General features: G+C 45.6%; 1 protein-coding gene across 3 annotated transcripts in view; it reads left to right on the top strand.

The window, feature by feature from the left end:
• LOC106565453 (LIM domain and actin-binding protein 1) overlaps positions 1-17,527 on the top strand; it is a 29,240-nt gene that overhangs the window by 4,204 nt on the left and 7,509 nt on the right. For all 3 annotated transcript variants that reach the window (XM_014132607.3, XM_014132604.3, XM_014132605.3), the window contains exons 2-4: positions 4,275-4,408; positions 5,171-5,219; positions 13,065-13,517. In XM_014132607.3, the coding sequence (XP_013988082.2) occupies positions 4,284-4,408; positions 5,171-5,219; positions 13,065-13,517 (627 nt within the window). In that variant the 5' untranslated portion in view covers positions 4,275-4,283. The remainder of the gene's footprint in view (positions 1-4,274; positions 4,409-5,170; positions 5,220-13,064; positions 13,518-17,527) is intronic.

Below are 17,527 nucleotides of genomic sequence, written 5' to 3'. Positions count from 1 at the left end.
TTATCTTCATGTCTTTTTTTGTGTTGGGGGGAGGGTAGCAAATTATAAACCCATTCCTACATTTGAGCTGCTCATGACTGATTGTACCTCCATGTCACTCAAGGCACTGATGATGATGATGATGATGATGATGATGATAAAATGGCTATATTGCGCAATACAGACTGATCCGGTGTTGTGTTCCGTATCTGGGTTTGTTGTGGATACAGCATTGCAATGAGATGAAAGTGAAGGTTCAAAGGCCGTTCCGCTTTGTGCTTTAATGAAATTGACACAGAGGCCTCGTTGACTGAAACACGATAATGATTGCCTCAGGAAAGGCACGTCCGCAGGATCTGTCAATGTCACTTATGTTCAAAAGTTATTCCGAACATCCGGTCCCCATATCATGTCGAGTTTACAGTCACAATCAAGTATGTTGAAGTAAAGATTTAATTTCCTGTCAATATACTTGCTCACCATACAGGAGGGGCAGGGAATTGCCAGGGAACTCGCGCTATGATATTATCTCAATACTTATGTATTGTGATTTTTATTGCGATTCGATGTTCCAAACGTATTGCTCACCAAATGTCTGCTGCAGAGGGACAAGAGAGACCCATGAGAAAACAAGTTTTGATCATTCATATAAATAAAAGTGCTGAAAACAAATGGGCTCCCTATTTAAATTTTTTTTTTTAAAGTGCTATGAAGTAAAAATACAGGAGTTTTGGTGCAGGCATAGCGAACTAGCACCAAAAATAATATTACGATATTGTCAATATGATATATCATCTGAAATAATATCCCCCATCACTACATACAAGTGCTATTCAGATATGGTGATAGTGTAGACTAGACTGGGCCAGATCAACTAAACTTGTTCTGTTGCAGTTTGCTTCCAAGAAGTCGAATGCCAAATGAAAAGGAAGCCTTGTCTCTGTTTGGTTAGGCTACCTGTTCCTCTACATACCATAACCACCATAACCACTTACTACTGCTGCTGCTACAGCTATGCTGCTACTTCCACTACTTCTGTATGCTTAGAGGAAGATGATTCCTTTTTATTGTCCAATGTGCACAAATGTCCATTGGCAATTTGTTGTCTGTTCTATCCCAACCCCTCAGAAGGACATATAAAACATGCACTGGATGGGGTAGAGGGCAGACACAGTGCAGCGTCCCTGGAGAAGTTAGAGGGGTTAAGCAACTTGCTCAAAGGCACAACAGCAGGAGATGGTTGTGCTTGCAGGTGATAAGAGTACAATGGAAGTTGAATAGACAAGCAGCCCAAATAAAGTGTTTTATATTCAACTTCCATTCTCCTCCAAGAGTGACTGAGTTTATTTCCTGCTCATCCAGTTTGTTCTTCGATCCCTGCATCTTGGTTTCTACTGTGAGGTAGTTTCCCCTATGCTTAGCTTGGAGAGGCAGCTTGGAGGAAAGGCTGAGGATGATTTTTGAGGAATTCCACTGGAATTCTGCCTGTTGGCTTCCTGATCTGGCCTGCTGTGCTGATGCGCATGAATATGATGCTTTGCCTCTGACACGCATTACACTTTATCCCTTTTCCAGTGAACACATACCTCAGGGTTGCACAGGCTTTCAACCAATATGCACTTCTTAAGCTAAGGTTTAAGCTTTGCCCTATTTTTTAAAAACGCTTTTCTCGTTAAATATGACTGAGATGCAAGGCCGAGTTTTAAACCGTCTCTGTGGCCATGCTAAATACTGTCTTTATGAGAAGTCCATGTGATGTCTCTCTCTGTGGATTAGATATTTATTTTCCTGGATCCCATGGTTTGTAGACAGGAAGTGTTGGAGATTCTTTTGGAATTGGTCATTGTTATGGTTGTCGTCATGGTCACACTCGTAGTGCTGGTTTGCTTGTGTAGCCTATGAGCAATTCCATGGTAATGGAATTACGCTGAGACAGATTTTTCACTTTAAAATGTATGCCAAACAAAATCATTGATTTCAAAGTTGAACTCTATGCACAGTGGCTACTTTGAATAATTTACACAGCAAAAACAAATATAAAAATGTACTGGAAAAACTGTGCAGATGCTAAATTTGGTCATAGAATTATGGTCAAATCTCCCTCAATTTTATTCTGTTACTGAACTTTATCTGCACAGTTCTTCCTGTAAATGTATTTTTGTAAAATTGCCAGTGGAAATTGTTAAAACTAGTACCTGTGCATAGAGTTATATGGTTTGTTAAGCTTTGAAATGTATGTTTTTTTTGTTTGGTGTACATTATAAAGTGAAAAATCTGAGTCTGTAATTCCGTTATCATGGAATTGCCTCTACTATGTTTATACGTGTGCTTGGTCATGTCTGAGTCAACACACAACCAGCTGCTCTGATAATGTTACATTCAATTCAGTCTCTTTGTCGGGTAATGATGTAATACCTGCAAAGCACACCTTAATGAAAATGTCCAGATGAAAGGGCATGGTCCATACACCCTTCCGGCTGGCCCAAGACAGCCTATTGATATTAATTTATCTGAAAATGACTACAAATACACACCATGCAGTGTACCAAAGGTGGGTCCATGTATAAACTGATAAATGCTTTTGTCGATTCTCATAATTCCCTCCCTTCCAGACAAATTACTATTTTACTGGCTTATCAGCTGTGTTATGAGACCGTTTTTTTTGTTAGTGTACGTGTCTATTGGAATGCACAGTAACTATAGTAACTAACTTCCTGTGTGCATTTGGGCATGTGGGTGTGTGGGTGTATGTTATACTCTGGCCCTCTATAATTGTTGATTATGAAGATCAGGCTGAGATAAGTGGCAGTTGGAGTGCTGGTTTTCTCCTCCGAACAGAACAGGCCCCCCCCGGCTGTCTCGGACCAGGCCCCCCCGGCTGTCTCGGAACAGGCCCCCCCCCCGGCTGTCTCGGACCAGGCCCCCCCCGGCTGTCTCGTACCAGGCCCCCCCCGGCTGTCTCGTACCAGGCCCCCCCCGGCTGTCTCGTACCAGGCCCCCCCCCCGGCTGTCTCGGACCAGGCCCCCCCCCCGGCTGTCTCGGACCAGGCCCCCCCCCCCCGGCTGTCTCGGACCAGGCCCCCCCCCCCCGGCTGTCTCGGACCAGGCCCCCCCCCCCCGGCTGTCTCGGACCAGGCCCCCCCAGGCCTCCCCCCGGCTGTCTCGGACCAGGCCTCCCCCCGGCTGTCTCGGACCAGGCCTCCCCCCGGCTGTCTCGGACCAGGCCTCCCCCCCGGCTGTCTCGGACCAGGCCCCCCCCCCGGCTGTCTCGGACCAGGCCCCCCCCCCGGCTGTCTCGGACCAGGCCCCCCCCCCGGCTGTCTCGGACCAGGCCCCCCCAGGCCTCCCCCCGGCTGTCTCGGACCAGGCCCCCCCCGGCTGTCTCGGAACAGATGATGATATGCTCGGATTTACACAATGACAACATTGCTGCTAATCTCAGTTGTGTACCCGTCCCACAGTCGTGTCTGAACTTTCCCGCTCGATCATGATGGCAGAATCTGTCTGCTTGCTCCTGTAACCATGCAATGTTTGAGTGTGTGAGCTCATAGCAGCAGGGGGAGGGTATGTGCTGTAGATGATATCTCGGGGGCGGACAGACTCCTAGACAGAGAGCAGAGCAGGTGATTGACACACAGATCAATGACCTCACCATTGGGGAAGCTGAGGGATAGACAGTACCTCTTTGTACAGAGACAGTGCTGCGTTAATCCCTCCTGTCTGTCAACACTCTGCTATTATTCTGGGGGATCTGGGTGAAATAGACTATGAACCCATTAAAGAGAACACTTTACTGGCATAACTTTAGTTTATATAAAGCAATAAAAGCATACAAAATGCCTATATTGGTAATAATCAATGGGCTGTAGGCTACCTGGTAGGGCAATGTTTTCATGGGAAAACTCCTGGGTCATTACACCCCAAACAAAATTACAAATGTGTTTGTTTCAACTTACACAAGTTGTCATTGTTATTAACATGTTATTCATTACCCTTCAATTAAGGTGTCACCCTGTATTGTCTATGCCGTGGTTTGATTGATTCATGATGAATGAGGTAGTGCACTGTGCACGCCATGGACAAACAGCTGGATGATGTCATCCAACAGTGCCAGTGTTGGTTGTTGAATCCAGGCTCTCCAGGCTGTGTATTATACACTGTATTAGGTCATTTCTGTAAGATGGGTGTTGGAGAATTATGGGACTTGTATTTCATGTAAAACAGGTAATGTAGTTTTAAAAAATGTTTAAGTAGACATTTTGATTCTGTCATTAATTAGCGTGTGTGTGTGTTAGGAGGCGGAGATGGAAGGCGGAAGTTCGTTCAGCAGAAAGTCGTGGGCGTCGCAGTCTTTACGGATCACCGCCAGGGAGCTCTCGTTGGTCAGCACGCGAGGCAAGACCAACGCCATCGCAGAGCGCTTCTCCAAGTGAGTGACACGCACAGCTCACTACTAGACACTTCTGTCTGTATGAGTACACTTTCCGTAGACACTTCTCTTCCAAATTCATCATACCAAACACACATCTATCTGTAGGGAATCCTCCATATCGCCCAGCTCTACGTACGTACTGTACCAATCACACTTGTCCTTTTGGTGCTCCAGTATGTACATACAGTCAGTCAAGTCTGATCAGTGGGGAGCCAAAATGACAACCACTTACACTTGACTATCAACCGTGACCTATTTCCTCATACACCTTGCATGTACAGGTCATTTTCTTCTGTTGCTATGTAAAGTAGCTGTTGCCTTACAACAATCCTGACCTACCGTGCCACTCGTACATTTCAGCTGGCATTTACATAGCTATGGCTAACTGTGAACTTTAACACCTCACAAAGCAACCGTTTTGACTATGCAGAGGTGAAGAGCAGAATCAACAACAAGTCCTCTCTGTCAGCCCTAGCTATGGAATCACAATTTCCCTAGTATAACATAAGAGTGTATAAAACCGGTGTAACACTGGTGTTACAGTCGAAAAGCAGGAAACGGGATCTGTGGAAATAGCCCAAAACTCTTTTTATATTGCTTACACTTCCCTGATCTCTTTAGACCTTCAAAACATGTTCAGATACTATTGATTTAATATCAGTGCAAACTTCCATTCCCAGTGTAATGCTTTGGTCTACTTTACTGCGTGCACCTCTGTTCTTGATCAGCAGAGGTCAGTGTTGCTCCTCTGTTCCATAGGTACCAGAGAGCTGCTGAGGAGGCCAATGCTGAGAAGAAGAAGAAAGCAGTGAGTATCTCCATTCAGCTCCCCAACAGGAGACCCACTCATGGAATTACAGGATGTGACATCACCTCAGACACAGTCACCAGTTCAATGATACGCTTGTGAAGCTGCCCTCTTGGTCAAGTCCCTGACTCTTTGACTCTGTCACCATTGAACTATATCCGATCAAATTTTATTGGTCACATACACATGGTTAGCAGATGTTAATGCGAGTGTAGCGAAATGCAAGTGCTTTTAGAACTGACAATGCAGTAATATCTAACAAGTAATCTAACAAATTCACAACGACTACCTTATACACAAATATAAAGGGATGAATAAGAATATGTACATATAAATATATGGATGAGCGATGGCCGTGCGGCATAGGCGAGATGCAGTAGATGGTTTGAAATAGTGTATACATATGAGTTGAGTAATGTAGGATATGTAGACATTATTAAAGTGGCATTATTTAAAGTGACTAGTGATACCTTTATTAAATCCATGTATTAAAGTGGCCAGAGATTTGAGTCTGTATGTTGGCAGCAGCCACACTGTTAGTGATGGCTGTGTAACAGTCTGATGGCCTTGAGATAGAATCTGTTTTTCAGTCTCTCGGTTCCAGCTTTGATGCACCTGTACTGACCTCGCCTTCTGGATGATAGCGGGGTGAACAGGCAGTGACATCGGGTGCTGTAGGTATCCTGGAGGGCAGGTAGTTTGCCCCCGGTGATGTGTTGTGCAGACCTCACTACCCTCTAGAGAGCCATTCGGTTGTGGGCGGTGCAGTTGCCGTACCAGGCGGTGATACAGCCCGACAGGATGCTCTCGGTTGTGCATCTGTAAAAGTTTGAGTGTTTTAGGTGACAAGCCAAATTTCTTCAGCCTCCTGGGGTTGAAGAGGCACTGTTACGCCTTCTTCACCACACTGTCTGTGTGGGTGGACCATTTCAGTTTGTCCGTGATGTGTACGCCGAGGAACTTGAAGCTTTCCACCTTCTCCACTACTGACCCGTCGATGTGGATGGGGGGTGCTCCCTCTGCTGTTTCCTGTAGTCCACGGTCATCTCCTTTGTTTTGTTGACGTTGAGTGTGAGGTTATTTTCCTGACACCACACTCTGAGGCACCTCACCTCCTCCCTGTAGGCTGTCTCGTCGTTGTTGGTAATCAAGCCTACCACTGTAGTGTCGTCTGCAACCTTGATGATTGAGTTGGAATCGTGCATGGCCACGCAGTCATGGGTGAACAGGGAGTACAGGAGGGGGCTGAGAATGCACCCTTGTGGGGCCCCAGTGTTGGGGATCAGCGGGGTGGAGATGTTGTTTCCTACCCTCACCACCTGGGGGCGGCCTGTCAAAGTCCAGGACCCAGTTGCACAGGGCGGGGTCGAGACCCAGGGTCTCGAGCTTAATGACGACTTTGGAGGGTACTATGGTGTTAAATGCTGAGCTGTAGTCAATGAACAGCATTCTTACATAGGTATTCCTCTTGTCCAGATAGGATAGGGCAGTGTGATGGCGATTGCGTCATCTGTGGACCTATTGGGGCGGTAAGCAAATTGGAGTGAGTCTAGGGTAGCAGGTAGGGTGGAGGTGATATGATCCTTGACTAGTCTCTCAAAGCACTTCATGATGACGGAAGTGAGTGCTACAGGGCTGTAGTCATTTAGCTCAGTTACCTTAGCTTTCTTCAGAACAGGAACAATGGTGGCCATCTTGAAGCATGTGGGGACAGCAGACTGGGATAGGGATTGATTGAATATGTCCGCAAACACACCAGCTAGCTGGTCTGCGCATGCCCTGAGGACAGCGTCTAGGGATGCCGTCTGGGCCGGCAGCCTTGCGAGGGTTAACATGTTTAAATGTTTTACTCACGTTGGCCACGGTGAAGGAGAGTCCACAGGCTTTTGTAGCGGGCCGTGTCAGTGGCACTGTGTTGTCCTCAAAGCGGGCAAAGAAGTTGTTTTAATTTGTCTGGGAGCAAGATGTCGATGTCCGCTACATGGCTGGTTTTCTTTTTGTAATCTGTGATTGTCTGTAGACCCTACCACATACGTCTCGTGTTTGAGCCGATGAATTGCGACTCTACTTTGTCTCTATACTGACGCTTTGCTTGTTTGATTGCCTTGCAGAGGGAATAGCTACACTATTTGTATTCAGTCATGTTGCCTTGCCATGATTAAAAGCGCTTTCGGTTTTGCACGAATGCTTCCATCAATCCACGGTTTCTGATTAGGGAAGGTTTTAATAGTCACAGTGGGTACAACATCACCGATGCACTTGTTAATAATATACATGGCTAAGACTATAATCAAAGAGAATTCTCTTGGTAGATAATGCGGTCGGCATTTGATTCTAGGTCAGGTGAACAAAAGGACTCAAGTTCCTGTATGTTGTTGTGATTACACCATGAGTCGTTAATCATAAGGCATACACCCCCTCCCTTCTTACCAGGGAGATGTTTGTTTCTTTTGGCACGATGCCTGAAGAAACCGGGTGGCTGTACCGACTCTGACAACGTATCCCGAGTGAGCCATGTTTCCGTGAAACAGACTGTTACAATCTCTGATGTCTCTCTGGAAGGAAAATCGTGCCCTAATTTCATCAACCTTGTTTTACTAGAGATTAGACATTGGCGAGTAATATGCTCGGAAGCGGTGTCTGGTGGGCTCGCCTTCTAAGTCTGACCAGTAGGCTGCTCCGTCTGTATGCCTAAGTGGTTTTGTGCTCTCTTCTCTGCTCAGGCTACTTATTTTTGACAGTGAGTAGATGGGATAAAGCATTTTGTCATTCACGTGGTAAAATGACAGCCTTTCGAAAATGTCCACCTCCCACACACCCATTATAATCCTCATCTCGTCTGAGGAACACACCAAACAATTCCATGCCTAGTTCTGCCTGGCCACTTATTGTGATGGGCAGGCCGTCAGCCCCATAATCCTGACTCAGTCGACTAATCCCAAAGTAATTCCCTCTGTTGGGATAGTTGTCTTTGTCTGTTGGGATAGTTGTCTTCTCTGTTGGTTATTGTCTTTGTTTGTTGGGAAGTGCTGGAGAAGTGGACAAGGGAATAAGTGATCGGCCGATGTCATGCAGGAGTACAAGGTAACTACCTAACATTTCCAATGGCTCATCGATGGGGAATGTATTTTGATCATTGGGTACCTAGCTGCCAGTGAATCTGGACCTAGAGTGTAGCACAGGAGTTGCCCTGCGTGACGTGATATTGTGGAATTCTGGAGAGGCTCAAGTAGTTGTAGACAAACATTGTTTACACACAAGGTCCTTATTAAGGTCATTCAGAGTGAGGAGAAGACACACACACACACACACACACACTGGTTGTATTTTTGTGTGGTGCATGCTGTTCCTCCAGTCTTCCTGTTTGTGCTGAGTTAAACAGGTCTAGTCAGCACAAGGCTGTGTGTGTGCGTGGACCCACAGGCAGCACTAGTCCTAAAGGGTGGGCTGTAAATTTGGGTCATAGGAGGAAGAGAGGTCTCAGCCTTCTGAGATGCAATCCTCTGTGTTGTGGTATGAGAATCGGGGGCAGGAGTTTTAACTCGTTTTTTCAGGTTTATTTTGGTCCCTGAGTTTTTCCTGGTCAGGTTAACCAGCAGCAGTGTCATAATGAATGATTACATGGTGGTCCACAAATGAGTGCTAAGGAGGCTCCTGCAGTCTTAACATTATATTGATTGTGTGGAATCTACACTGAACAAAAATATAAACGGAACATGTAAAGTGTTGGTCCCATGTTTCCTGAGCTGAAATAAAAGATCCCAGAAATTTTCCATATGCACAAAAAGCTTATTTCTCTCCAATTTTGTGCACAAATTTGTTTAGATCCCTGTTAGTGAGCATTTCTTCTTTGTCAAGATAATCCATCCACCTGTCAGGTTTGGAATATCAAGAAACTGATTAAACAGCATGGTCATTACACAGGTGCACCTTGTGCTGGGGACAATAAAAGGCCACTCTAAAATGTACAGTTTTGTCACACAACACAATGCCACATATGTCAAGTTTTGAGGGAGTGTGCAATTGGCATGCTGACTGCAGGAATGACCATCAGAGTTGTTGCCAGAGAATGTAATGCTCATTTATATATCATAATCCGCCTCCAATGTCGTTTTAGAGAATTTGGCAATACTTCCAACCGGCCTCACAACCGCAGACCACGTGTATGGCATTGTGTAGGCAAGCGGTTTGCTGTTGTCAACATTGTGAACAGAGTACCACATGGTGGGGTTATGATATGGGCAGGAATAATCAACAAACAAAATTGCATTTTATAAAGTGCCAATTTGAATGCACAGATATAACGTGACGAGATCCTGAGGCCCATTGTCGTGCCATTCATTCACCACCATCACCTCATGTTTCGTCATCATTTTCATCATCATGTTTCAGCATGATAATGCACAGCCCCATGTCGCAAGGATCTGTACACAACTCCTGAAAGCTGAACATTTCCCAGTTCTTCCATGGCCTGCATACTCACCAGACATGTCACCCGTTGAGCATGTTTGGGATGCTCTGGATCGACGTGTAAGGCAGCGTGTTCCAGTTTCTGCCAATATCCAGAAACTTTGCACAACCATTGAAGGAGTGGGACAATATTCCACAGGCCACAATCAACAGCCTGATCAACTCTATGTGAAGGAGATGTGTCGCGCTGCATGAGGCAAATTGTGGTCACACCAGATACTGACTGGTTTTCTGATCCATTTTTTTATTTTATATATATATATATTTTGAAGGTATCTGTGACCAACAGATGCATATCTGTATTCCCAGTCATGTGACATCCACAGATTAGAGCCTAATGTATTTATTTCAATTGACTGATTTCCTTATATGAATTTTAACTCAGTAAAATCTTTGAAATTGGTGCATGTTGCGTTTATATTTTTGTTCAGTATAATTCCCCCTTCAACTGTGACCATTATCAGTAATGGTTCTGTATATAATTACAGGTATGATTATTCCTACTTAATCACATCTATTATGTTCTCTAACTGCAAAAGTTAATGACAGTTTTATAGGGGAATAAATGGCCACTCCTTAACTTTCAACATGAGGTCCTCCCTTCTACTGCTGAGTCAGGCAGATTGAGTCACCTTTAGTGTTCTAACCAGGAATCAAATCAAATTTTATTTGGCACATGCGCCGAATACAATAAGTGTAGACTTTACAAGCCCTTAACGAACAGTGCAGTTCAATGAGAAAATATTTACCAAGTAGACTAAAATAAAAAGTAATAATTAAAGTAACACTAAGAATAACAACGAGGCTATATACAGGGGGCACAGGTACCGAGTCAGTGTGCGGGGGTACAGGCTAGTTGAGGTAGTCTGTACATGTAGGTGGGGGCGAAGTGACTATGCATAGGTAACAAACAAACAGCGAGTGTACAAAAGGGAGGGGGGGGGGGGAGGAGTCAATGTAAATTGTCCGGTGGTGATTTTCTGAATTGCTCAGCAGTCTTATGGCTTGGTGGTAGAAGCTAGTAGTGTGTGTGTGTGTGTGTGTGTGTGTGTGCGCGTTCTCGTTCAGTAGCGGTGAATGGCTGAGATGTCTCAATAGGTTAAACAGGACATTATGTGTTGTAGGTCACGCAGTGTCTTGAGGACAAAAAGAGTCAAATGGGAGGAGCAGTGACATTGTTGATTTGACGCCTTACTTTTAATGATCCAGTTTTCAAGGAAAATAAATAACTGAAAGGGAGTTTGGTTTTGTACAACACTGTCTGCAATGTGAATGTCATGATGTGATTGGCGATCACAGATCTCAACACTGACAGCATGAGGTTCTGTAACATGACACATGGTAAATGTTAGGTGATGCCATGACTTCAGTGCATTGGTATTGGCTCTGAAACTTCAGCCATGTGTCTGCTGGAGTCACACACACAAATAACCACATATTTATTTGGGGATAAACTTTGAAGTGAAAAGTAAAGAACCCCAGACTCAGTCAGCGAAGAGTTAAACATTTCCCAAATGTATCATTTCCTGCTTTCTGGTTTCCTGGGATATTTTTTTCCCCCTCTGCCTCCATCTCGCTCTTTCTCCTGGTCTTGATGGGGGGTGGGCTGGTTCTTACTTCCAGAGTTTTTCTAACTGCTAACATCTGGGAGAGCTTGATCACCCTTACTCAGCACAGAGACCAGAGGGAAGGACGGCAGACTGATTCCAGCTACAGGACTCTCTCCCTGTCTACAACCTAGACTCCCCACTACGCTTCGCCTCGCTCTCACAGGTTTCACCACTTCTTTTAGAAAAACAGGGAACCAACTTTTCATTGCCTGTTGCTCCTTTTTCCTTGTACTTCTTGTACGTACTTCTTGTACGTACTTCTTGTACGTACTTCTTGTACTCCAGCTGCTTTCACACAGAGAACGATTATCTTAGTTTTTTTCTACTGTCTGAGGTTTTTTTTCTCAACTTTGGGTTTCTCTTCCTTCTTTCTCTTTGTTTGTTCCTCCTATATTAGTCTCCTTCTTTTCCATGTGTGTTTCCATCTTGTTTCTGTCACATATTTTGTTGGTGAAGCACGGCTTGATGTGCAGGCTCGGTTTGTCTGAGTTGCTGCTTGGTTGAAGTGTGGTCAATGTGATGACAGTAGGAAGTCGTGTCAGTTTATTTGTATAGCTGTGTGAAGTTTGCATGGACGTCCACTGCTATATGGTTGACCACCTCATTATCACGTTGAAGGGAAAAATCAGGTTTGTTCTTCGTTAGGGCGTTGTGAATGTTGGTTACCTTCTGATTGGAGCTTGTCTCATGGATGTCGTTTTGACCATATAGATGACATGTTACTCTTCTTCATGGGGTGCGATTAGATACTTTGTACTGAGCTGAGCTCTGTGTTCCATAGCCCAGTGTGGTTTCTTGAAAGGAACATTGACTACCCCATGTAAAATAAGTTAATTAGTTCTCTGTTCTGCGTTCAAAGGGCCGTATTGTTTCGTATACCTTTCAGAACGTCCTCATATTAAACAGGCCGTTTTACAAGCGGACGTTCATTTCCATATCTTCTGATGAAGATCAGTGAATGGCGTCACATAGTGGAGTATTGTTGTCCCATAGTGGTTCATCTAGCAGCTCACCGTAACTTACGAGTCGGGAGCTTCATGGACGGTTGAGCCTAGCAGAGCAGAGAACACTTCCTGTACTTTCAGGAAAAGGCGAGGTAGGTTTCCACAGAATGGAATATGGTTGAGAACGAGATCTCCGTGTTCAGTCCTGCTCTGTCTCCATCTTGAGCCAAGACTTTGTGTGCCGCTGTGGAGTGGAGTGTGCAGCAGCTGATAGTTGCCTGCTCTGACTTCAGCCACCAGCCAGCTACTGTCGTGGCTGGTTGAACAGCTGCTCATCTAATCTCTCTTTCCTTCCACGTCAGTAACTACCACCGTCCGCAGTCTTTTCCCACTGTGGCCTCGGGAAGAAAACTCTGACAGAGTTATGAACTTGAGATTTTTCCTATATTTTTCCCTGTTTTAATTTGGTTTGTCTGGGTGCTGGACATTGGGTGACATAATACTGGACATGGTTGACTGGTAGAAGTAGAATGTTGGAAGCAACTGGTGATGACTATATTGTTGATAATAGTTTCATTCCACACGGTTGAAAAAACGAGACTGTGACTATTTTGTATTATTTCTAACTGTTAGAAATGGTACTGTTTTTTTTGGTGTTCTTACAGTTTCTCATACAAGACTACTCTTACACACAATTAACCTCGGTACAGTTTACATGGTGGTTGACTTTTCGGTCTATTTCAAGACGTTGCATCAGTCAGAAACTTCAAGACATTCTTCCAGTTGACCATTCTCTAAATCTTCTCTTGTCTTCCTGTCAGTCAGTGGAGAGCCTGCCTCCCACACTGCGTCCAGGGAACCTGAGTGTTCTGAAGAAGCGCTGGGAGCAGCCGGCACCTCGCCAAGACAAACCCTCCCTGCTACCAGCCGGCCCACCACGCGCCCGCCTTATCCCCCCAGCCGTACCCAAACCAGTGCCACCGACCGAGCACCGCCCCCCAGCCAAATCCCCTGGATCCCCGGGCACTCAGGGTAGTCAAGACACAGCCGCCAGCTGCTTCCAGTATCCCTTAGCAGCTATAGCCAAGGAAGGAGCGGAGAGAAGGATGGAGAGAAAAGATCAGCGGCCAAGTGAGGGAGAGGAGGAGGAAGGGCTGATGCATGTGGAAGGAAAGGTGGTGCCACCCAGCCCCTGCAGCCCCGTCGAGAAGCCCAGCGTGCCTCTCAACAGCCTGAAGATGATGTTTGAGACGGGAGAAGGCGCCAAGAGAAGGGTAAGACTGATAGACTCACACACACACACATTTTACTCAAAAACGTTCTCATTCAGGCAGACACACACTGTGGGTATGTATCCCTCTACAAAAGTGGTTCCCAAACTGTGGGGCGTTTCCCCTGGGGTGGGGGGGTAATAGTAGAATGCACAAGGTGCAACTTCGAAATTGACAAGTACATTGGCAGTGTTCCTCAATGATGGAAGGGGGAGCCCTGAGTGAAAACGTTTGGGAACCACTGCTCTACACAGCATCTCCCCTCTCTGCTCTATGGATTCTCTCTCACCCCATCTCTTGGCAACTTCCTCAACATAGCTGCTCATTATGGTTGTGGGGTCAGGTCAGTCATCTGACTGTGTGTGATTGGTTAGCCCCCCCGTCCCCCCCCCCCATATCCAGCTGGGATGCAGCTGAACTCCTGGTCTGTTGCACAGCCTGACAGTTTCATGGTGCCTTCCTTTGGAGTGTAGTCATGCCAGCAGTCACATGCCTTGGTACCTGATGCATTCGTGCCTTTCAACAAGCCCCGTCTGACTTCATAAAGGCACCCCGAGGACTACTGTGTGTCTCAGTGCGCATCACTAAGTACAGACAGAACACCCATTCACTCAGACACACACACACACACACAGAGGATACTTGCTAAAACTAGCTTTCCTACTCATACTAGAGGCCAAGAAACTCAAAACATGCATACATGCAGTGACTTGACGAAGACGCCCCCAGTTGAGAAGTGAGACACTCAGAGGGAGGGTCTCCTGTGGCTCCTCCAACATTAGCAGAGAGAAGTGTCATTAGTGGCCATATTAACGACCCGGCCCTCTGTCTCATTACTGCCTAATTAACTCAACCCTTCAGTCACACTCTTTCTGTCCCCTCAAAAGGTTTCTGTTTCAGTTCTCCACACTGCCCATCTGTCCCATATCAGCTCCTAAACAACCTTCTCCTCTTTAGTGTACACACACACACACACACACACACGCCATAATAGCCCAGGGTCAAGAATGTACCCGCATTCCTCCTTGTCTTTCTCTTCAAAGACTCACCATAGGAATTTTCTCTCCCACTCTGTGTCCTGTCATTCTCCTTCAGTTAGGTATTCACCCCTCATGGCCCCCACCCCACCTCTTCAGTTAGGTATTCACCCCTCATGGCCCCCACCCCACCTCTTCTCTCAGCATCACACAAGATTGCACTCCTCTGTTTACTTCTGCTTCTCCTATTTTTCAGTTTTCTCGTCTAGTAAAAATGTGTGACTCTGAGACCTTAATACTTTGTATATTCCTGGTGGTCTCTGGTGTAGGCTAGCTTAGCTTAGCCAGCCCGGTGTTGATGCATGGTCCAGGTGGAAACGCAACTGTGGAGTCCGACTCAGACTGGAGGGAGTTTGCCACCACGCCTTGGTGTTCATCTCTTTGTTAAGTGTGTTCATGATGACCACTAGCAATACTTAGTTCTACATGTTGGAACTTCCCCCAGTGTCTCCTCAGGGAGACTGGTCTGAGAACAGTGGTAGTGTTATAGTCTTTGTCCTCTCAGTCAGACGAGGCCTGCCACAATGGCCATGCTTCTGGACTTCTGCTGAATTTACTGCCAGGGTTTTAAGAGGGGAGTGACAGACAGTAGGAGGTCGACCTCGATTCGTCTTGGTCTGAGAGCTGTGCTCACTACTCGGTGTGTTTCCTCTACACATGCTCACAAAAGCCTTTTATCGCTACGCCAGTGCATTTCAGCTGACCAGAGCGGAGGTGGGGCTGCGCGTGGGTGGAGGAGCTGCGTCTCCAGGTGTACACACACACTCATGCTCCATCTCTCTCTCTCACACACACACACACATTAGTGTGTCCCCCCTGCCTTGCCTCAGCTTGTATCCCCCCTGCCACAGCTTTAGCTTTAGCTCAGTGCCTGCTCTGGACTGATACCATCTTACAGCAGTGATGTCATGGAAGTGGTATGCACCCCCCCCCCCCCCCCCCCCCCCCCCAATTCACTAGAGGCCAACAAACCCTGCTCCTACAGAACACAAACTCCTTTCTCTCTCCCTCTCCAATCAAAAGACTCGCAGTACGTTCTCTCGCTCTCTCCTTCCCTCTCTCCTTAGTTCTACGCCTCGCTTTCTGTCTTTCTTTCTCTTTATAACCTCTCCCTCACCTCTCACACACTCCTTGTTTCTAGTTCTCGTTTACTCTCTGTATTCCACCTTTTCTCTTTTGTCTCTCCTGTTTTTCCATAGCCCTCGGTTGTAACTGTATGAGCTGTAATGGGTCCTGGGCATAAAAGGTTTAGATGGGGGCAGATGAGGCTCTGTTTCACTACCTGGCTGTCACCCAAATCCACTACACCCTGTGCTGCTTGCCACTGGCATTAGCCTTCTCTACTACCACAATATTCAAAACATAGCTTGGTGTTTTTTTTGAATGATTCTAGTCACCATAGTTACCTGGTTAGAGGCAGACCATTTGCACATGCAAAGAACAGTTTGAGACTACAGCACATTGTGTAGACTACATATTCAATTCACGCTTGAAAAAGGTAGGAGCTTTAGCCTGTTTGATCAGTTGTGTAGATGACATGCTTGTCCTCTCTTTAAAATGAGTCATGCCTCTCTGCCTGGCTGTTGTTTTGGTTGATTTAGCCCAACATTTGGCACACAGTTTGATTTTCAGTGGAATCAGTTGGTCCTGTCTCAACCTGTCCTCAGTGAACTATAGGCCGTATGGCTGTCCTCTGCTCTAACGTAACATCACACTCTCTTGTAAAACATTGTGTATGAGCAATATTTTGAGTGAACTAGGAAATTACCTTTCAATACATTACATTATGGTCACCTTGTAGCTTCAATCCGCATGTACAATGTAAAAGGTTATTGACTTGGCTATGGCTGACTCCAGAAGGCCCAGTCTGTTTTAATTGGCCAGATCCCGCCTCCACTCATCTGTATCCAGGATTACTGCTTAAGCCTGACCATCTGGTTTACACATCAGTGGGCTGTAATAAACACACACACGCTCGTGTTTGTTAATTCTGTTGTAGAGTCTAAGGTGGGGGGGTGGGGGGGGGGCTGAAATGACAGATGGAGTTGTTTTAAGATGGATCTTTTAGATATTTTATTTAGAATTTTAGTACCCTTTTTAGGTATCAAAAAATAATAATACAAATGATTTTGGCCTTTACTACTAAAGCCCATGGAAACGCATTGAATAACACAACCATAAATGGAAAAAAATTAATCATAAGAAACAAGATTTTGAAGTGTCTGTCCTAAATCTAGGAGATAATTAAAAAACACAAATATTTTGTTATTTTTTTTACACATTTAACCACTTTCTTGGGGTTGGCACAAAACAACTTACTTCCATTTTGTTTTTTTAACCCAATACCGGTTGTCTTCAGACGAGTCCCGTGACACTTGAGGGGGGTCGTAGAGCAAAACGGAGAACACCATCGTGAGAGCCTCCCCTTTCCGTAGAGTAGTAGTTAGTCCATAGGGTAGTAGTTAGTCCATAGGGTAGTAGTTAGTCCATAGAGTAGTAGTTAGTCCATAGAGTAGTAGTTAGTCCATAGAGTAGTAGTTAGTCCATAGGGTAGTAGTTAGTCCGTAGGGTAGTAGTTAGTCCGTAGGGTAGTAGTTAGTCCGTAGGGTAGTAGTTAGTCCGTAGGGTAGTAGTTAGTCCGTAGAGTAGTAGTTAGTCCGTAGGGTAGTAGTTAGTCCATAGGGTAGTAGTTAGTCCGTAGAGTAGTAGTTAGTCCGTAGGGTAGTAGTTAGTCCATAGGGTAGTAGTTAGTCCATAGAGTAGTAGTTAGTCCGTAGAGTAGTAGTTAGTCCGTAGAGTAGTAGTTAGTCCGTAGGGTAGTAGTTAGTCCATAGGGTAGTAGTTAGTCCGTAGGGTAGTAGTTAGTCCGTAGGGTAGTAGTTAGTCCGTAGAGTAGTAGTTAGTCCGTAGGGTAGTAGTTAGTCCGTAGGGTAGTAGTTAGTCCGTAGAGTAGTAGTTAGTCCGTAGAGTAGTAGT

This window comes from Salmo salar, chromosome 12 (genome assembly GCF_965601325.2).
Source record: "Salmo salar chromosome 12, fSalSal1, whole genome shotgun sequence".
Taxonomy (NCBI): domain Eukaryota; kingdom Metazoa; phylum Chordata; class Actinopteri; order Salmoniformes; family Salmonidae; genus Salmo; species Salmo salar.
The sequence above is the reverse complement of the archived record's forward strand: the minus strand, read 5'-3'. Positions and strand labels throughout refer to the sequence as shown.